Source organism: Thyridium curvatum (genome assembly GCF_004353045.1).
Source record: "Thyridium curvatum strain D216 chromosome Unknown NODE_31_length_406039_cov_82.875441, whole genome shotgun sequence".
Taxonomy (NCBI): Eukaryota; Fungi; Ascomycota; class Sordariomycetes; order Thyridiales; family Thyridiaceae; genus Thyridium; species Thyridium curvatum.
Genome location: NW_022156786.1, coordinates 384904 through 406039, shown reverse-complemented (window position 1 = coordinate 406039; position 21136 = coordinate 384904). Strand labels below are relative to the sequence as shown.

Genomic DNA, 21136 nt, shown 5'->3' with positions numbered 1-21136 from the left:
GAATTTCACCCTTTTTTTTTTTTTTTTTTTTTTTTTTTTTTTTTTTTTTTTTTTTCTGTTTTGGCATATCAGCGAGCGAAGTGCTGGGGAAGGACAAAAGATGTGTTTGGATGATGGGAAAGAAGACACATCTACGGGCAGGGTTCGAAGGAACAGAACTCTGGATACAGCGAAGAGAGGGAAACCTTGGGAGCATCATCACCATACCATCGTCATCATTTTACTTTTTTGTTTCCATTTGTCACATGTCACTCTGAGATCAAGGAAAACCTAGGGGGGTGCGAAAACAAAGGACAGACGCCCTCGCGGGTGGTCGATCTGGGCAACATTTGCGGGCAAAGCTGCTTCTTTTGCGTCGTCTTGTGTCTTGTTCACACCTAAAAGACACAAGTTTTTGGAAGAGGAGTTTGTTGCGTTTTCTTACTGCTGCATTCGCGAGCGAGGGTTTTTTTTTTTGTCTTTTCGTTTACAAACAGAATGGCATTTCCACCTTGTTTGTTTTGCTTCCAACACCATTTCGACACTAGATCCGAAATCACGCAGAGACTTTTCATCACACTCACACTAGAACGGTGATATAGACAGGTAGTTTTTGATATCAGTTGTTTCAATTCAAAGCCTTGAAAAGCTCGTGGCACAGTCAAGCTTCACTTGTTGCTCGTTGGATCATTGTGAGTTGTGGGTGGCTTGTCATGCCTTGGTTCTTGCAACTCAAGTTCAAAGCTATTTCGGGACTCTATCTATTCTCTTAGCGCTTTGTAGGAAGGGTTTCCTTGTCGACACTCCAGTCTCCGCACCGACATGTAGTTGCTGGCCATGCACAGATCCTTCGCCGGAAAACTGTAGCCATAACGCAACCGTTCGTGCTGAGTGCAAGGAGCTAGACTATTTCAGCCACGAAATAACCTACATCTCGTCATGCTATACTGACATGATAAGTCAAGCCTAGTTCAATATCTTTTGAGTAATGATCCCTCAGCTAAGTTGGGTTGCTAGTCGTTGCTTTGTCGAATGCGAGATGATAAATGCGAGGAGTCGCCCACCGGAAACATCTCCACAAGTTGACTCCAAATTGCTCCGGTGGAATGACGACCCCAGACAACGGGAGACCCCCCGGTACCCCGGATTGTGTAATCTTGATCTCCCCCGAGAGACCGGGCAGCCCGGGGAAAGAGTCTTGCCGGCTGCCAGGCAGGCCCCAGGAGATGAGGGGTCTCTCCAGCCGTGCTCCTTCTCTTTTCCATAAATTCAGCCTTATATGCCATATAACCTCCATGGCGATATGCCAAGCCGTCCCGTCACACCCACTCCCCTTCCCACAAGAGCCCCGGGCCCTGCGTCCTTTCTGCCTCTCACCACCTCCGTCCCAGAAGAAGCTGATCGCGATGGCCGCCTCCCTCGCCGCACACTGCAGCCCCGCCACCTTCGGCACGCCGTCCCTCTTCGGCGGCAGCGTCCTCAACGTCCACGCGAGCTACGTGACCAACTTCTCCGCCTCGGCCCCGGACACGGCGCGCTTCATCGCGCCCTCGGTAAGGCTCACCGACGCCAGCTTCTGCAACGTGACGGTCGAGTACACGCACCCGGGCCAGGCGGACCGCGTCTCCGTCGAGACGTGGCTGCCCGACGCGGGCCGCTGGAACGGGCGCTTCCAGGCCGTCGGCGGCGGCGGGTGGCGCGCGGGCCGGTTCGCCCTGACCTACGGCCTGCAGGTCGGCGCGCTGGCCGACGGGTTCGCCACGACCTCGACCGACGCCGGCGTCGGCCAGCTGGGCCTCCCCGGCTGGGCGCTGCTGAGCCCCGGGAACCCGAACCTGCACAAGCTCAACAACTTTGCCAACGTGGCGCTGCACGATCAGGTGAGAGAAAAAAATCGCTTCTGGAACCCCCCCGCCCTGTACAGGCTCTGTGGATCTGTTTAATCAAGAACAGATGATTTTTGCCATGTTTTATAGGTACTGACTGACTGACGGCCAAATGTCACACGAAACAGGCGGTGATAGGCAAGGCTCTGATCAACAGCTACTACGGCTCGGCGCCCAAGTACTCGTACTTCACGGGGTGCTCGACGGGCGGGCGCATGGCGCTCGCCATCGCGCAGCGGTACCCGGAGGACTTTGACGGCATCGCGGCGTCGGCGCCCGCCATCAACAACCCCGAGCTCGCCGCCTTCCTCTACTGGCCGCAGCAGGTCATGAGCGAGCAGGCCGGCGGGTACGTGCCCTACCCGTGCGAGATACTCGCCGTGACGGCCGCCGCGGTGGCCGCCTGCGACGGGCTCGACGGCGTGCAGGACGGCATCATCGCGCGGCCCGGCGACTGCCAGCGGGTCTTTGACCCGCTGTCGGTGGTGGGCAGGGAGATCGCGTGTCCGCAGGCCGGCGGCGGCGGCGGCGCCAGGGTCAAGATCAGCAGGGCGGCGGCGGTCGTCGTCAGGGAGACGTGGGCGGGCATGCCGACCAAGAGGGGCAGGGACTTGCTCAAAGGCCTGCGTCCGGGGGCGCTGCTGACGGACCCGGCTGTCTTGACGATCGTGACGACCAACTGCGACGGTGGGAAGTGCGTTCAGGCGCCTAATTCTCTGGTGAGTTTTCGTTCAACGTGGGGACAAGCCCACACTGGGACTGACTGACGTGATGCGTGCTCTCTACCTACCAGGGCACCGACTTCATGAAATACTTCTTTGCGAAAGACCCCATGGTCACCATCGCGAACTTGACCAGAGAGCAGTTTGTCGAGTATCTATACCAGTCGCAGTACTACAACTCGATCATTGGATCGAATGACCCGGATCTCACTCCTTTCCACAAGGCTGGAGGGAAGCTCATCTCCATGCATGGGCTAGTGAGTTGTCCTTTCCCTTTCCGTCTTCCCTCGTCTTATTTCTTCCTTTTATTCTCTTTTCTCTTCTGTATGAGATGTTCGATCTTGTGGTATACGGTGCTAAACCAACTTGTGCGTCAGGCCGATGAGCTGCTCCCCGACCACCAGACGGCCGAGTACTACGATGCGGTCGACAAGATCACGGGCAACGTGCACGACTTCTTTCGCTACTTCGAGGTGCCCGGTATGGGCCACTGCCAGGGCGGCAAGAGCGGGCAGCCGAACCAGCTCATGCAGCAGTTGATGGACTGGGTGGAGAAGGGCACCGCCCCCGAGTCCACGCCTGTCAAGCTCAACGTGTCGAACACGATTCACAACCGCATCTTGTGCCCATACCCGCAACGGGCAGAGTTCAACAGGGGGTGCGGAGACCCGACAAAGGAGCACTGCTGGTCCTGCAAGGCCAGAAAGCCTTGCAAAAAGGCCAGATGAGTCTAGCGACATTGGCACGATAAGCAACGGATACCGCAGCCTCGTTGGCACTGCAATTAATCTGAGTAGCATCAGCATATACACGCTTTTGATGAATCAGTAATTCCGAGCAAATGAATCGTGCATGATCATTCCGTCGTTCCGTCTTGCCTGTTTAAGGTCCGTAGATGTATGTCACGAATTCTCGAGGTGGATCGTCAGTTTATGCGATGGACAGTCCTTTATTTACATCGACCCTTTGCCCCAACCCCAAATGTTCAACGGATCATCAGGTACCAGATTAAACATCACTGCAAGGAAACATGTTAACACGTACAAGCAAAGGAACCGATGCTCAATGCAGGTGCAACACATACCTTGACCAAACGCCCCAAAGGCTTCGTCAAGTGGTAGGTCCATGGGCTGAAGGTCGGAGCTATTAGCGTTCATGAGGTTTTGGAATGAGGGCTGCAGGCTCCAATCTTCATCGACAGCCCCGACGGTGACATCCGCGTTATGGGGCATGTTTGGCATGAGCGTCTCGTCGTAGCATGGATCAGCGGGCGGGCCAGCGAAGTTGTTGGCGGACATCAACCGCCGCTCGTGTTCTTGCTGGCTCGGCTGCTCCGGCGGAGCCAGGCCTTGGCGCTCCTCCTTGAACGCCATGTCGACCTCGCGGTGCAGGCTCAGCTTCAGGAGGTCGCTGAGCAGCCGGTCCGCGTGCCTCGCGACCTGGCTCTCCGGGCTGAGCGCCTTGGCCGCCTGGATGATGCGGAAGACGCCGGCCTTGGCCTCCTGCGCCGCGTTGCTGTAGGGGTGGCTCGTCGGCGGGATGCAGAGGATGACGCCCGCGGAGAAGAGGTGGATGAAGACGAACGCCATGCAGAACTCGTTCCTGAACTCCATGATGGGCACCCGCGAGGTGCGAAGCGCCGCCTTGACCGAGATGTCGAAGGATCTCGAGACGTACTCGGTCGAGCTCCTGCTGACGTCCTGCCGAGACGCCGACGACAGCTTGTGTTCTAGCAGTGGTCGGTGAGCCAGAATCACCGCCGCGTCGTAGGTGATTTGCAAGACGTAAGCTTGTAGTTTCAGGCGGCGTAGGCTAGGCATGTCTCCATCGCCGTCGTTCTGGCCCATCTCCTGCAGCGACTCGAGCTGCAGATAATCTTCTGACATGTTGTCAGTGTTGAGAGGCGGGGGCAAAGAGTTCCTCCATGCGCTGAGTTGGATCTCAATGTCCTGAACGGCTGCTATCAGGGACTGCAGCTCGTCTACCGTCATGGGGCTGTGGAGCCGCATCAGTCTGAAGGTGGACAGAATCTTCCTGGTGAGCTCGTACAACTTGTACTTGAACCAGTGGAAGCTTATGACGGAGACTGTGCTGCCGAACGTTTCTCGAATGTACTGCTCCGTCGAGTCATCAATGGCAGTATCGTCAATCTCGGCAAGAGGCAACAAATCCGAAAAGGCCGAGTCTAGTGACGCAGGACGACCATAGATCTGGGAAGCAAAAGTGTCGGCCACCGTGAGATGGTTCCAACAGCGGCGTCGTATTTGAGTCGTAATCTCATTTGTGTCCGAGTCGCAGTGCAGAGCCAAAGCGTATGATGTCCTGACTGAAAGCCCGATGGTCGCCCAGGCCAGGCTTGGCGACCCGTGAAAGATGTGCAATGCGCCTAGGAGTACATTGACCTGCACTGTTTCTATGCAGTTGTCCTCCAATAAGTCGATGAGGTGCAGCCGTATCTCGGCAATCATATGATCCATCAGCTTGCGCGGCTCGCACGGGAGCAAAGAATGAAGACGTTGCCCTTTGGGTGAAGAATCCTGCATGGCGCACTTCAGGCCGAGAGCGGCTACGGCAAGGGTGATGAGGACCTTGCTCATGTCCGCGCGTGGCCACGACGAACTGGAAAGAATCTGCCGCGCCTGCTGGACGAAAGACGGTTTGTGGAATATCCAGATGAACCAGTCCACTTTGTCAAAGTAGACATCAATCAAGGCCTCCATGGCTGCTGGTGCCGGCATTTGCATGGATTGTAGCGTCCACGGAGGGCCCCGGAGCGGGTTCGGCGCCAGGTCTCCATCTCCGGGGATGGTGGAGGCCTCTAGTGGCGCAGAGGTCCCGAGGCTCTGGTACATATTCATAGCTAGGGAGATGGCCGACCTGTTGGCTCCGAACTGCTGGTTCTGCGGCGACGATTCGGCGGCGTGCCGGCCTAGTGGAGTCGGGGCATCTGTCTGCACCGAGATGGATCCCAGGGGCTCCCCTATGCCCGGACTGCTCGAGACATCGGACCGCTGCGGTCCCGAGCTGCCCGCAGAGCCCGGGACGTCGTTATCAGGGCTGTTCTCTGTCTGCCTCTTGGGCCTCCTTGTCGCCGAGGGTAGCACCGCCCGCGGCCGACACTCCATCCCGGAGCGAACGCACATGGTGCATGGTTTCATCGAGTCACACTGGCGCCCCAGTCAGCGAGGGAAGCCACTAAGCAGCATGCATGTCTGACACACGTACCTTGAGCTTCTGCCGGCGACATCGCGCACACGCCATGGAGGCTCGGCGGACCGGCCGCACGGAACCGGATGCATCAGCCGCATAGTGACGGGTGGGCTGCATGCGGACCGAGTTTGACGCCGGACGAAAGACGAACAGAGATAAAAACCCGGTACTAGGGAAAGCTTGTCCACGCGATGCGAGACTGGGTCGACAGAGCGCGGGCGGGTAAAGAAGAATTTTGCGGTGGAAGCTCCAGCTGGATACGGTGGAAGTTTTGGGTGGATTAAGCATGATTTCCATCCACTCATTCCTGTGATTACCGTGATTACTCCGCACTTGGGATTCTGGTGTCATGCGGGGAAGCGAATCCTTTTCCGGTGGAAGCTGATCTGGTTCCCACTTAATTAGCATTCAAGGTAGCATCGTGCCTCTGCAGCCCAGGACAGGGTCGTTACGTTGAAGACGCCTCACGCTGTAGGGACTCGTTGACGGCTTGTCGGCGTGCTTCTAGAAGAGGGGACACAGCCACGTTATCTGGGGTTCAACCCTGGCAAGTTCAAAGGTGCAGGATGGATCGATTCAATTGGTGTGAGGTGAATCCGGGGCTCGGGTCCTTGGGGGTTGATCCAGAGGGGGTTGGGCACGGCAGAAGCAGATCCACGTCGTATCTAATATTGGAATGCACTGGGTTTGCTGATAAGTTGCCGTCCTCGACCCAACCTTCAGTTGGAAGACCCTTCATGCCAAATCATTGTCACTGGAAGCCTTGAAGGGCCTGTTGCTCACGACCATGTGTCAGCTGAGAGTGTCAGATGTGAATAGGCACTGCAATTTGGCAGACGTGCCTGACTCTGCCAGACATGCAGGCGTCTAGTCAAGCTCTTCGTGGTGTGTGTTGTTTATGAATGGAGACACGCTCTTCTACTTGTAGTTAGTGTCTGTCATGTGGGGGAGCAAATTCACTTCCGGTGGAAGGTTTTCAGCTTCGGTTTGTGCGTGATCGTTTGACGAATCTTGTGACATACAAAGCCCGTCAGCATTTGTACTCCCTAGGGGAGGTAATACCGATCGTGATGTATGAATCGGGCATGACGCCGATTCACCCCAGTGAAGCACCGTTGTGAATCTTCTTGACTCCATTCCCAATTTTGTACTCACTCTCGGAGCAGTCCTCTATTGCGTACTACTGATCAGATAATTCGAGTTGATTGCCATCGCATGTCCTCATGATGAGCGAGATCACCGAGTTCATAGATGAGAGCTTTGAGAGGGAGAAAAAGACCTCAGGGAGACGCCGCGCCAAGATTGCCTGCCTGAGCTGCAGGAGGAGAAAAGTCAGATGCGACGTTCATCCTCGCGGCAGTCCTTGCACCAATTGTCGTCTAGACCGCATCGAGTGCAACCTCCGTGAAAGAAAAAGGTATGTATTTCCCCTGTCATGAGTGTTGTGACGGCTGTTAACACTGAATGGAGGGTCTACTCGGCCAGGCGGGGTCGCGATGCTCAGCAGCGCGTCGAGAAGAACCATGATGTAGACCGCTCGGAGTCGCTTCAAGAACGGCACCCTGGAGACGGGTCCTCGGACTCGTCATCTCCAAGGAGCGATCCGGACGCAAGCCCTGGTGCAAGGCGCTTAGACCCATCTCGAATGAGTCCCCTGAGAGAGCGCAACGTTCCTGCAGCAAGCTCAGCGACACCAGCGTCCACCAGTCTACCATACTTTCTTCACTGCCGCCTCGACCACCTCAGTTCCTACGAACTGGATGACCTCCGAGGAAAGGGTTGCTTCAGCTTGCCACAAAAGGCCGTCATGAATGCCCTGCTGAACTGCTACTTTGACTTCATTCATCCCCATCTGCCCATGCTCGATGAGCAGGAGCTCTGGGAGATGTACTTGGCTGAGGGCCCTGAAGAGAACCGATTGTACCACACAGCGAGCCATAGAATGAGCCTCATTCTCTTTCAGGCAATCCTCTTCGCGGCCACAACCTGCGCTCCGATTGAAGTCTTGAGAAGAGCTGGATTCAACTCGCGCTCAGTGGCTCGGAAAGCCATGTTCGCCAAGGTCCGCGCTTTGTATGCAATGGAGCTGGAGCAGGACAGAATGATTCTGTTTCAAACCCTGCTTCTCATGTCATACTGGAACGATGATCCTGGTCAAGACGAAGGCGCGTGGTATTGGTCAGGTCTTGCTGTCTCGTTAGCCTTCGAGCTCGGTCTACAACGGGAATCACTTTGCGGTCTGGGCGAAAGACAGAAGACGTTCCGAAAGCGGTGCTGGTGGAGCTGTATTGTGAGGGAAAGGCTCATCGCCCTCTCCGAACAGCGAACACCCAGAGTTTTCTCGAATGATGGCGACATACCACCATTGACGCTTGCAGACTACAACGTCGGGTTGCGATCCAAGTTGAGCAGTCTCTCAGCTGGAGAGGAGCTCGGCAAGAGAGTCGCTCTGTCTATGTTCTCTATCCAGCTGATACGGCTCTTCCTGAACATCGACAGAGGGCGGCATTTCCCTGAAGGAACCGCTGAGTCTCCTCAGTGTGCCGAAGAAACGTGGGCGAGATGTAAACCTGCAAGGCAAGAGCAGTCCAGCAGGCCCGAGCTGGGCATGCTCAATCACTGGAAGTTGAATCTGCCCGAAGTTCTGCAACGTTCGACGGGTCCTGAAGCGGACGACTCCGTCCTGTTGTCTATCCTAGTGCATAAAAACGCACTTCATATTTACTTTCGGTAAGCATTTCCAGATTTTCGAGCGACATCAAATACTGATAGCCTACGCAGCCGGATCTTGTCATCAATCTGCATATCACGGCTTCAAGCTTCTGACTCGGACATACAAGAGGTTACCTTGAACCATGATATCGTTGCCGAGTCATCACAAGTGCTCGTGAGATTGCGCGACGAGTTGATGGATCACGACGCGCTCCATTTTCTACCCAGAGAGTGCCTTGAGATGACCTATCAAGGAGCAGATACTCTAACAAAATCCACGATGAGACTAAATAAGAATGAGAGGGATAGTCTACGTCCGCGAATAGAGGCTCGGAAGGGTGAGGCAGAACAGACTAAAGCAACAGGTTCGACAATGGGAGATCTGGGAGATTGGCACATAGCATATTCCATCGGCAGCTACGAGGAACCTTTTGTGGATATTCCCGGTCTCTCTGCGGATGGATCAAGCATTGGGACGTCGCAGGACATGGCGTTATCACCCTCTGAGCTCCTGAGCTTTGACGCTCTGATGATGGGCGGGATGTTAGAGCCATTGAAAGAGTAGTTCAAGCCTAAGCAATTCAAAGTGCAGAGTAGAAGCAGTCAATTCGAGTCTATCCCTTCTATTGCTATTCTATGGATAGTGTAATATGATAGCTATCAGAATACAATAAAGACGCGTGTATCAGAACATTGAAATCACAACCAAATCACAACCGCGGTCTGTGCTCCACAAGCCGCTTTCGCTCCCTGTCTCTCAACAGCCGCCTGAGAATCTTGCCACTCGGGCTCTTTGGGATTTCTTGGAGGAATTCTATCCCGCCCCGGAGGTGTTTGGCCTTTGACTTATGCTGGGCAACCCAGCTCAGAAGTTCCTGCTCTGCAGCTGCGTGGCTGACACCAGCAGACTCCTTCAGCACTACCAAGGCCTTGGGAACTTCGCCTGACCTCTCACTAGGGACCGGAATGACCGCGCAGTCCGCAACCAGGGAGTGCGCTAGCAGATGACCCTCCAGCTCCGCCGGCGCAACTTGAAATCCGGAGACCTTGATCAGCTCCTTGACACGATCAACGATGAAGAGGTGAGCATCTTTGGTCTTTGGATGCAAGCGGAACTCGACTTCATCGCCAGTTCGGAGCCACCCATTGCTGAAAGTCTCCTCCGTCGCCTTCTCGTTCTTGTAGTACCCAAGCGCAATGTTGGGACCCCTCACGAAGAGCTCGCCGGGTGTATCGAACTCGGTGACCTCGCGGCCCTCGGCATCCATGACTCGGGCCTCCATACCCGTGATGAGACAGCCAGCGGAGCCGTCGTACACTTCTGCCGGGTGCGAGGCGATCACAGTAGGCGCCTCCGTCATGCCATACCCTTGACCAAGGAGAACTCCCGGGTAAATATCGCGGATCTGCACCGTGAGCTCTTCCGACAAGGGTGCAGCGCCACAGAATATTCTCCTGACCGAGGGTAGTTCGAAGAACGACGGGTCCTTCGCCACCGCCGTCTGCTTCGCCATCTCTATGAGAATGGGTGGGACGACGTAGAGCATGGTCACCTTGTATGTCTTGACAGCTTGGACAAAGCTCATCAGGTCGAACTTGGGCATGACTACCACTGTATCACCGCGAAATGCGGGGACGTGGATACCCAAGACGATGGAGTAGATATGTGACTGCGGTAGAACACCAGTCATGATTTCTCGCTGACTGCCGGGTCGGAGATGCAGCTCAAAGAGAGTATTCTGCAGGATGTTGGCGATGATGTTGTAGTGGGATATGACGACTCCTTTAGGGGGACCAGACGTGCCAGATGAGTAGCAGATGTACGCAGCCTGCTTTCGGCCCTGACCCTTGGACCATGCTATCCGAGGCAGAGCTGGGAGGAGACGCCCTGCCTCAAGCAGATCGTTCAAGCTGGGGCACTCATGATTACTCAATGACGGTGGAGGAGTTGAGTAACCTGGGATAGGGAGAAGAAAGACTTGAGATGCAGGTATTCCCGCTATCTTGGCCGCTTCAAGTGCTGTCTCTAGATGAGATGCACTGGTGAATAGGCATTTTGATCTCGAGTCCTTAAGCTGATATGCGAGTTCCGATGCCTGGAATGCCGCATTGACCGGGGCCACTACACCATTGAAGCGATGAATTGCCCATGAGAGCAAGGGGTTGTAGATCTGGAACGACTCCATGAGTATTATACTGGTTTGATAATCCCGAAAACGCGAGACTCACATTGTTGACCGCAAATATGCTGACCACACGATCCCACTCGTCGCCTTGCCCATCTTGAATTCCCAATTCGCTTGCGAGTCCTGCCGCTAGCCATTCAATTCGTTCTTGAGTCTCGTGGACACTGTATGCGGCGCCATCAATGCTGTTGATAAAGGGAGCAGGAGAGGCGTCACATTTATGGGGGCGATACTTGTCATTGAAGACAAATTCACCCAAGGAAATATCGTCTGGAATGTCGTTGTCATTGAGCTTGGGCGCCCAGGAAGGGGGATAAAACACCATCTTCCTTTGTGTCGGATGCGAACGAGACCTGATGTGACACGAGCTGAAGACAGACTGGGAAACTGTAGGAGGAAGATTTCATCTAGCCAAAATACTCAATCTAAAGGCCAGACTTTCCTAGATCTCAGAACTGACAATATTCCCAGGAATACCGTCCCCGTGTCCGAGGCTCGGCAGAATTCCCAAACTTCCACCGGAACTTGACTTACTCCACAAACCCCCTCATTTAACCTTAACTTGATCCTCGTCTCCAATAATCGTGCCATCCCCCGCATTCCCCAGACCGAACTGGGGATGCCGCCGGAGATTAATTGGGCGGGGGGATTCCACCGGATGATGAGCACAAACAATACATATAAGGGGATATTTATTGCCTTACCGAAGAATACTGACCTTCCCCACCGACGAGAACATCACACTGCGATCTAAACTTGCGGCACGATTGACCATCATGAGCGAGAAGAAGTCTTTGGAGCAGGCTGCGTTGCCACACACCGAGATGGCGGTGACTACGGCTGGCGATCTTCCGCCACATGTGGCTGCCATATTCGAGGAGTTCAAGGGGGAGAAGCACACTCGACTTATGCGCAAGTTGGATTATCATCTCATTCCGATTGTAAGAATCAATGAGATACTAGAATGACTGGCGATGGTTGGAAACTGATATTGTGTTTCGCAGATTGCGTTGCTTTATCTCATGTCCTACATTGACCGGTAATTTGCTCCAGCCTTTTGTAGACGGGAAATTCGCAATTACTAAAGGTCAACAGTGGCAACATTGGAAACGCGAGGCTCGCCAACCTGGAAAAGGACTTGAATATGACTGGAGACCAATACAACGTGGCGCTCACCTGCTTCTTTGTCACGTATGTGGTCTTCGAAGTGCCCGCGAACATGGCTCTGAAGTTCCTCTCGCCCAAAGTCTGGAGTAGGTAAATCCCAGAACCAACACCGATCAGTGGCTAACTCTGTCAGTCCCTTTCCTTGCACTCATCTGGGGCACCACCATGACGCTCATGGGTATTGTGCACAACTACCAGGGGTTGTTGGCGGCAAGACTCTTCTTGGGTGTCACTGAGGCTGGCATCTTCCCCGCTTGTGCCTATTACATCACCTGCTGGTACACTCGACACGACGCCATGTACCGGACGGCGTTATTCTATGCTACAGCATCTCTTGCGTAAGTCAACATTCATCTTTTACCTTTGGTATTTGAAGCTGACAGCAGATCAGTGGTGCATTCTCCGGCCTCCTCGCCTTCGCTATCTCCCTCATGGAAGGAATCGGCAAGCTTGCCGGCTGGCAGTGGATTTTCATTCTCGAAGGCATTGTTACAGTCGTCGTTGGAGCTTTTGCCTACTTTTTCATTCACAACGGCCCGGAGGAGGTCAAATGGCTGACCGAGAGGGAGAGGGAATACGTCAAGTACCTGCTCGCATACGACGGCAACATGTCTGGTATGGGCAGGTCCGAGGACGGATCCAAGCGCAAATACATCAAGGAGGCCTTCTTGTGCCCGCAGGTACGTACATTGAGAGCATGGAAAAGGCTTCTGATGCTAATATCCAAGTAGGTTTACACCGGCGCTGCCATGTTCATGGGTATCGCCGTTGCTACCTATGGCCTGGTGTTTGGATTACCTACGATTATCTCGACCTTGGTAAGCCCTTGAGTTCTTGTATGCGCCCATGGATTCGCCCAAATGCTAACTGGCTGTGACCCAGGGTTATACCAACCGAAAAGCCCAGCTCATGACTATCCCGCCTTATGTCACCGCTTGCATCCTGACCATCATTGTCGCACACTATTCCGATAGGCTGAGGCAGCGTGGCCAATTCATCTTCTGGTCATTGGTTCTGTCTGCCATCGGCTTTCTCATGGCTATCTTCACCGCGGACAAGCCTGACAAGGCGGGAGTGACCTACGCCGGCTGTTTCCTGGCTTGCTGTGGTTTCTTCCCCGCCTTCCCAGGTACCATCTCCTGGCTTGCCAACAACGTTGCCGGTCCCTACAAGCGAGCCATGGCAATGTCGCTCCAAATTGGTAAGCTTGCCTTCGCAACCCCCTACCAGCTGTGGCTGTCGCTAACGTTTATATCTCTTCAGCCATCGGCAACACGGGAGGCATCATTGGTTCCAACATCTACCTTGTGAGGGAGAAGCCGGCCTACCACACCGGCTACGGCATCTCGCTGGGATTCATTGGAATTGGGTTGATTGCTGTGGCCGTCAATTACTTCTGGCTGAACTCGGTGAACAAGAAGCGCGAGCACTACATCAGTGAGAACGGAGGCGTGGACGGCGTGATCGAGAAGCATGGAGATGTCTCGTTGACGGAAATGGGAGACAAGAGCTACCTCTTCAAGTACACTCTGTAAGCTCGGAAATAATAGATAATACTGTCGACGCTTTCTAGACAGGACACGGAGTACAGATACCAAATAGTCTGTAGATCCAATGTCACCAATAACTTGGAAGTTTCCAAATCCACAGCATTCTCTTGGCTCTTATTATGTTGTTGTTTAGCTCTGCTGGAGTATTTTGGTCCTTGTAGTTCGTCATTGGATGCAAGATAGACGAAAGACTGAAAACTGCCTAGCCACCAATCGAATCCTGGTTTCGGGCGCCGAGGCTGAAAGCCACATTTTCAGCTGAGAGATACGACCCCTCCACAAGAAGCTCCTGATCTTTTCTCACCTTCTCAGGATGTCTCCGGGCTTGTGACTGCAAGGACATCGAGTTCGGGGAGCGATCGCCAGTGAGACAAAATGAATAGTAGACATGATGCTGTCTACGCGCACCTGGCTCTGCGCGACCCAAAGTCGATCCGAGTCTTTGACCTCCAGCCATACCACCAAGAGTTTCCGGATGCCATCATCTCCGGCACGCTCCGCGTCGTGGACCTGGCTACAAGCCCGCATTACGTGGCGCTGTCGTATGTCTGGGGCACATCGTCAAGCCCCGCTCGAAGAATCGCCTGCGGAGCGCACTCGGTGGCCGTCACCGACAACCTGTGGGACGCGCTCGACTCGCTGCGCCGGGACCCGCAGCGGGAAGACAGAGGCAGAAACAGCGATGGGTCCATCACGCTCTGGATCGATGCTCTCTGCATCCATCAGAGCAACCAGCAGGAAGTGGCGAGCCAGATCCACCTCATGGGCGACATCTATGCGTCCTCTTCGTCCCTGTGCATCTGGCTAGGCAAAGACACGCCGCTGTCCGACAAAGCTGTGGACTTTATGCAGCGGGTCGGGTGGCAAGATCTCTTTGAGAAAGAAGGCGAATACTTCTACCGCATGCCAACTAGCAAGACTCGATGGACGTTGGCGCTGCTGGAGTTCACAAAGATCCTGGCAATGGCGTTGAGGCTTGGGAGGGCGCCGAAACGAAGCTGGAACGCATCCCTTGACGAGACCGATGAGATTCTGAGAAATGTTTGGACCCGACGCATGTGGACTTTGCAAGAAGCCTCCATGAGTCCCCATCCCTGGATCTGCTACGGAAGGCGCCGGCTCAGCTGGCGCAACGTGCTCTACGCAACTCAATACTTGAATTGGGCGCCGGGCAACTTGGAGGATTTCAACACTGGATTCCGCAAGACCGACTACGAAGCTTGGTTCCGGATAGCCTCCATGTGGGTTTCCATAACGCAACCCCCGAGGGATGGCTACTGGGATAGGCCGAGCGGGCTCCGAGGGCCCGAAGTAGTCCTGCGGGACTACGTGAACTTTCTTCATGGAATACACACACGCACGCAGTTCCTTCTCAGACTCGGCACCTATGTCTTCACTGCGTCGGTATGGATCACAGCCATGTGCTGCGTGAGCCTCATTCCCGGGATCCCCTCGCACCGGGTCTACATCGCACAAATTGTGCTCGGTGTATGGTTTGGCCTCTACTCTCTAGCGTGGGCAATGTTCTTCTTTGCGGTCTTCAGCGTGCCGTATCCAGGAGACCGGCAAAGTGGGCTGGATGCGGCCGTGCAAGAGACGTGGCTACGAGACTGTAGCCAACCTCAAGACAAGGTGTATGGGGTCTACGGCGTGATGACAAGATTAGGGGTTGAGCTGCTGCGCGTCGACATGTCTGTGACATTGGGGAACCTGTACCACGACTTCTTTCTCGACCTGTTGCAAGCGACTCGGAACCTGAACTTGTTGCTGGCCGCGGGCTCGGCCCTGCCGGATCAGCCATCCTGGGTTCCTGACTGGAGACTCAAACTGGCAGACCACTGGATCGACCCATCCGTATATCTGGGCAAGCGAATGTCTTCTGTTGTACGGGTTACCCCTATGAAGCGAACCAAATGGGGCCGAGGGATGGAAGGGTACTTGGGGATCTATGGATTTGGCCCGGGCGATGGATTAATTGTAAAAGGTTGGAAGATTGGCAGTGTTGCCTGGATGGGGGCTGCTTTCACTCCCGTTTCAACAAACGTTCCAACCCAAGAAGCCGAAAAAACGCCACATATCCAAAACCTCGAGATCCTTCAGGTAGCGATGAAAAGGAGCCGGTGTTCGAGAAACAACCCAGGCTACTACGTCTTTAGTGCACCGCTCACAAGGACGGCTAAGGAACCCGACTCCAAATTCAAAAGGCATCACCCTATCGATTGGCCTGTCGACTGGAGACGGCCGTGCACCGACATACTCGAGAAGCTGGAGCGAAAGCCACCTGTGTGGAGCGTGTTCGTAAACGACATGTGCAACCCACTGGCAGCCAAGCGGAGGACGCTGTTCTGGAGCGACGGGCCCGCGGTAGAGGGCCTTGGTAACCTGCCTGCCAGTGCTCGAGTCGGTGACGAAGTACTACTAGTCTACGGTGTGGCACTTCCTGTAGTCCTGCGGCGACACGATGACGGAGACGGCTTCCAACTGATTGGGTACGCGGTGTTTGAGTCTCTGGACGTAATGGAGGGCAAGATATGGGCCGAGATGATGGCCAAGGACGAAGGCGACGGTTTGCAAGCGTATACGATAAATTAGGGACATGTAGCTTCGTAACCTGAATACGGGTACAGAGAGGTATCTGTCGGTATTTCTTTTCCCATACTGGCTGCTGCCTTCTCTAGTTCCGTGGTTCGAGCTCGACAGTACCATGGTAGCCTTCAAAGCCGAGGATGGCATTTGAAATCACACAAACTTTGTAGACCACCCCCGCAAGCTCTCCGGCCAACGTCTATTCTCCCTTCTCCATCAATTTCAAGGATCAACGATACCACAGGTTGCCATTCCACCACCACTTTCAACAGCGAGCCTACTCGAATCAAGGGCCCAACAAAACTGTAAGCGGCTACGTGACAGCTCCTCAGTTCTCAGGCTCAATTTGTCAAGGCCGTGGTCCTTTTCAGCACAGCTCAGGCCCGAGAACAATTCTTCACCATGGGATCAAACCCTCAGAAGGGCCCGGCCGAGCCAGACCAGAGAGCACCACTTCCCCCGGGCACAGGTCCTCGAAATCCAGCCCCTCCACCGGTCAACAGCAGCAAGATGAAGACCGGACTCGTCAAGCGCTGCTGCCTGCTCCCCTTGTCCGCCGCCATCCAGGCCTGGAAGGACTACAAGCACGGCCGCTCCTCCCGCATATTATCACGTCACCAGTCCGCCGCGGCGGAGGAGCCATCCCAGGAGCCGCAGACCCGAAACGAAGAAGAACAAGAAGGAGGCCAAGCCGCCGCCGACCTCGCCCGAAAGCAAGACGAGACTGAGACCTCGCCGGATGGGAAGAAGCCGCAGATCTCCGGATGGATACCACCGAGAGAATCGAAGCTGGCAGCAGAGCCCAAAGCAAACCCCGACGACGACGACGACGTGCCGGTCTGGCGCTACAACCATCGCAATACCGAGTTCCCCTGGCGCATCGAGCGCACGGTGCAGCCGCACGATGCCGACTGGCGGGGGACTTGGATCCTCGAGGCCAAGGATATGTGGTCGATCGACTGGCAGCAAGGGCTCACGCCGGAAGGAGTGCGTCCTCCACAGGCGCACTGGCCTTTTGCGGTGGTTGATCGTCGTCGACGGGAAGGAGGGTTGAACGGGTCGAGGGGAGGAGAGTCGACCGGGTCGGATGAACTCCTTGACTTACTCAGGAGGCCCAAACCCACGATCAGAGAGCAAACGGGTTGCGAATCTCATACATGATTTCGTGTCGAGACACGATCAAGCACGGCGATCTCAGTCTGGAGAAGCAACAGTAATAAGAGAATCATATGCAATCAACGATAGAAAACCTCACAACTTTGACATTTCAGCACTTCCTAAACATAGCTAGGCAGCTTAGATCACTCTTCATCAATCACATGCACCTCTTCTCTCCCTTTCATGTCCTTCCTTTCCTTTCCTTTCCTTCCCTGTTTTTCTTTTTGTTTCTTTTCTTTTCTTTCTTTTTCTTCCATTTACTTCTCTCCCACCACCTCTCTCACAAAGAGAAAGAATCACCACTCCAGAGGCTCCCCCTTGACCTCCCCCCTATTCGTCTTGGGCACCGGCGCCGCTTTCACCATGACCGGCCCCGTCCTCTTGCGGTGCCTGCTGAGGTACCCCGTGCCGTCGAGCCAGGGGTAGTGCTCGGACCTCCTCTTCTCGAACGCGACAATCTTGTCCTCCATCTGGATCGTGAGGCCGATGTCGTCGAGCCCGTTGATCAGGCAGTGCTTCTTGAACTCCTCGACCTCGAAGGCGCCCAGCACGTTGCCCTGCGCGTCGCGCACCACCTGCGCCGGCAGGTCGACCTCGATCTCGCGGCCGGCCACAGCCTCGGCGTGCACCCGCTCCAGCGGCTCGCCCGACATCCAGATGGGCAGCATGCCGTTCTTGTACAGGTTGTTCTGGTGGATATCGGCCTAAGCAGAAGAGAAGGGTCAGCATCTGTCGGTGTTATTTCACAAAAAAAGCAAAAAAGAAAAAAAAGGCTTACAAACGAAGGCGCGATAATGCACCGGATCCCAAAGTCCATCAGCGCCCAGGGCGCGTGCTCGCGGCTCGACCCGCAGCCAAAGTTGGGCCCCGTGACGACGAGGATCTTGGCCCGGCGGTAGGGCTCCCGGTTGAGCACAAAGTCCGGGTTCTCCCTGCCCATCTCGCCGTCGACGTAGCGCCACTGGTTGAACAGCGCCGTGCCGAGCCCGGACCGCTTGATGGTCTTGAGGAACTGCTTGGGGATGATGGCGTCCGTGTCGACGTTGGCGCGCTCCATGGGCGCCGCGATGCCGCGCAGCTGCGTGAACTTGTCCATGCCGCCCGAGGACACGGGGGCCGAGCCCTTGTCGCTCGAGAACTCGCCGTCCTCGGGCACGTCGGCGATGCGGTCCAGGCCCTCGTCGTCCGAGATGTCGTCCACGTGGGGCTCGCCGACAAAGATCTTGGGCGAGGCCTTGGCGGGCGAGACGTGCTGGGGCTCGGCGACTTGCCTAACGTCGGCGAGCTTGCCGACGATGGCGGCGGCGGCGGCCATGACGGGCGACATCAGGTGGGTGCGACTGCCGGCACCCTGGCGGCCCTCGAAGTTGCGGTTCGACGTCGAAGCGCAGCGCTCCTTGGGGGCCAGGATGTCGGGGTTCATACCCAGGCACATGGAGCAGCCAGCCTCGCGCCACTCGAAGCCGGCGTCGATGAAGATCTTGTCGAGGCCCTCGCTCTCGGCGCGCTTCTTGACCAGGCCGGACCCGGGGACGATCATGGCCAGCTTGACGTTCTTGGCAATCTTCTTGCCCTCGACAATCTTGGCGGCAGCGCGCAGATCCTCGATGCGGGAGTTGGTGCAGCTGCCGATGAAGACCTTGTCGATGGGGATGTCCTGGACGCGGGTGCCGGCGGTCAGGCCCATATACTCGAGAGCGTTCTTGCAGGCCTCCTTCTTGACGGCGTCGTCGAAGTCGTCGGGGCTCGGGATGACACCGGTGATGGGGATGGTGTCCTGGGGCGAGGTACCCCAGGTGATGGTCGGGGCGATGTCCTTTGCGTTGATGTAGATCTCCTTGTCGAACTTGGCGCCGTCGTCGGTCTTGAGGGTGGACCAGTAGGCAACGGCGCGCTTCCACTCCGGGCTGTCGACCTTGGGGGCCAGAGGCCGGCCCTTGAGGTACTCAAAGGTGATCTCGTCGGGGGCGATCATGCCGGCCCTGGCACCGCCCTCGATGGACATGTTGCAGATGGACATCCTGGCCTCCATGCTCAGGGAGCGGATGGCAGAGCCGCAGAACTCGATGACGGCACCGGTGCCGCCGGCGGTACCGATGAGGCCGATGACGTGGAGGACGACATCCTTGCTGCTGACGCCGGGGGCCAGGTCGCCGTCGACCTGGACCTTCATGTTCTTGCTGCGCTTGGTGATGAGGGTCTGGGTGGCGAGGACGTGCTCGACCTCGCTGGTGCCGATGCCGAAGGCCAGGGAGCCGAAGGCGCCATGGGTGGAGGTGTGGCTGTCGCCGCAGACGACGGTGGTGCCGGGCAGGGTGAAGCCCTGCTCGGGGCCGATGACGTGGACAATGCCTTGCCTGTCGTCGGTCAGGCCGAAGAAGGTGAGGTTGAAGTCCTTGACGTTGTGCTCGAGGGTGACGGTCTGCAGTCTCGAGTCGGCCTCCTTGATGAAGCTCGAGGTGTCCTTGTAGGTCGCGCGCGAGGTGGTGGGTACGTTCTGCAGGGGGGAGAGAGAAAGTTTCGGGTCAGTCGGCAAGTCGGTGAAGAGCAAGAGATCCAGCCCGACGAGTAGTCAGTCACTTACGTGGTCAACGGTTGCCAGGGTGCAGTCTGGTCTGCGGACGCCTCGACCGGCATTCTTGAGGCCTTCGAAAGCTTGCTGCGATGCGAATCCGTGTTAGAAGCTTTGCGGCGGGGTTTGTCGAGGGGGTTGCGTGGCGCCGCGGCAACTTACGGGAGAGGTAACTTCGTGCACGAGATGGCGATCTGTGTGCGACAGCGAGTTAGCGCATGCGACAGCGAGAACACAAATCAATTGCAGGCCGTACCAATGTAGATCAGGAGGGTGCCATCGTCCTTCTCGTCGACGATGTGGTCGCGCAGGACCTTGTCGTAGAGGGTCTGGGGAGGAGTGATTGCGCCGGGCATTGCGTCACGAATCGGTGGCGTCGCGTGCTACAAGAGGGGGAAAAAAAGAAAGAGGAAAAAAAGACAGCGGGAGGGAATGAAGTCACCGACGATTTGCACTGGATCGCGGGACGGGCGGAGATGAATAAAGATGCAGATCGAGAGGCAAGATATCGATTGCCTTTCTTCACAGCCAAGGTACTTGTATCCGCGGGCAGAGCGGGATCGGCTCGGGGAGAGGATGATTTTATCTGTGATCCGTGGATTCAAGGTTGTGGTTTCTGGCCGGCAACGAGTTCGGCGCCGGTACTTTGAGCGGGTGCACTGGATCTGAATTTGGACCCCTCAGAGCCGACATCGGATACGCTGGAGGTTTGTTTTTAGTGAGTTTTGGTGAGGGTTGAGCGAGGGCTGGTCGTAATCGAGAAAGGTCCTCGTCCGATTGGTCCCGTTCCCCACACTCGACACTCAGATGGGTGTGGACCCTGCCACCGCCAGATCAGATCCATCCATTCATTAGGTAGGTACTTCAGTCAGTGGATTCGTTTATTAGGGCCTTCCTCCAGGGCTGTTGCCAGGGCTGTTGTCCCACTGCCGAATCCCAGTAAATGCATGCGAATTGCCAAACATTGTGGTCGCCGTGGTCGCCGGGGTCAAGCAGCGGAAGCACATGTCAGCCTCTTTTCCGGCCCTCTCCCTTCCACGACCGGTGAATCCCACGCGCTCATTATTCCCAGACATGCAGGCGTTCAATAGCTGCTTCACTCGATTCAGCTGGGACTTTTGTTGAGCAGAGCAATGTGCATGTGCCTACGTGGTCGAACAAGAACTGCAGGAGAGGAAGATCATTCCTGCGATCCCCGCAATCCAGCAGCAGCAGCAGCTTGTAGCTGTCGCAGTAGCATCATCCCCGCCTGAGCCAACCAGAATATGCCCCTCCGTTCATCGGGAAAAGGCTTCCCGTCATTCATTCAACACACAAAAGGGTACCGTATTTTCAAAAAACAGGCTGCTTCTCCCTCTTCCCTCAATTAGCTACCTTAGTTAGCTGGAGGCCTGCAGTCATCATCGCT

At 55.7% G+C, this 21136-nt stretch overlaps 7 protein-coding genes across 7 annotated transcripts; 4 read left to right on the top strand and 3 right to left on the bottom strand.

Moving 5' to 3' along the window:
* Positions 1-1385: 1385 nt before the first annotated feature.
* On the top strand, positions 1386-3315 carry E0L32_005825 (uncharacterized protein; the record flags this gene model as incomplete). The annotated part of the gene is made up of 4 exons (XM_031140389.1): positions 1386-1859; positions 1994-2584; positions 2659-2844; positions 2965-3315. The coding sequence occupies 4 exons, from the start codon at positions 1386-1388 to the stop codon at positions 3313-3315; spliced, it is 1602 nt and encodes a 533-aa protein (XP_030995592.1).
* A 225-nt stretch (positions 3316-3540) lies between these two features.
* E0L32_005824 (uncharacterized protein) lies at positions 3541-5730 on the bottom strand (the record flags this gene model as incomplete). Its single annotated transcript, XM_031140388.1, has 2 exons — positions 3541-3605; positions 3672-5730. 2 exons carry the CDS (start codon positions 5728-5730, stop codon positions 3541-3543), a joined length of 2124 nt encoding a protein of 707 aa, XP_030995591.1.
* A 1293-nt stretch (positions 5731-7023) lies between these two features.
* On the top strand, positions 7024-9074 carry E0L32_005823 (uncharacterized protein; the record flags this gene model as incomplete). Its single annotated transcript, XM_031140387.1, has 3 exons — positions 7024-7214; positions 7268-8527; positions 8579-9074. The coding sequence occupies 3 exons, from the start codon at positions 7024-7026 to the stop codon at positions 9072-9074; spliced, it is 1947 nt and encodes a 648-aa protein (XP_030995590.1).
* A 145-nt stretch (positions 9075-9219) lies between these two features.
* E0L32_005822 (uncharacterized protein) lies at positions 9220-11020 on the bottom strand (the record flags this gene model as incomplete). Its single annotated transcript, XM_031140386.1, has 2 exons — positions 9220-10680; positions 10739-11020. 2 exons carry the CDS (start codon positions 11018-11020, stop codon positions 9220-9222), a joined length of 1743 nt encoding a protein of 580 aa, XP_030995589.1.
* Positions 11021-11471: 451 nt separating this feature from the next.
* E0L32_005821 (uncharacterized protein) lies at positions 11472-16004 on the top strand (the record flags this gene model as incomplete). The annotated part of the gene is made up of 9 exons (XM_031140385.1): positions 11472-11636; positions 11700-11734; positions 11791-11948; positions 11996-12200; positions 12254-12542; positions 12594-12680; positions 12745-13063; positions 13126-13393; positions 13796-16004. 9 exons carry the CDS (start codon positions 11472-11474, stop codon positions 16002-16004), a joined length of 3735 nt encoding a protein of 1244 aa, XP_030995588.1.
* Positions 16005-16400: 396 nt separating this feature from the next.
* Positions 16401-17159, top strand: E0L32_005820 (uncharacterized protein; the record flags this gene model as incomplete). Its single annotated transcript, XM_031140384.1, has 1 exon — positions 16401-17159. One exon carries the CDS (start codon positions 16401-16403, stop codon positions 17157-17159), a length of 759 nt encoding a protein of 252 aa, XP_030995587.1.
* Positions 17160-17452: 293 nt separating this feature from the next.
* Positions 17453-20084, bottom strand: E0L32_005819 (uncharacterized protein; the record flags this gene model as incomplete). Its single annotated transcript, XM_031140383.1, has 5 exons — positions 17453-17860; positions 17935-19653; positions 19741-19815; positions 19891-19922; positions 19985-20084. 5 exons carry the CDS (start codon positions 20082-20084, stop codon positions 17453-17455), a joined length of 2334 nt encoding a protein of 777 aa, XP_030995586.1.
* Between the last annotated feature and the right edge of the window lie 1052 nt (positions 20085-21136).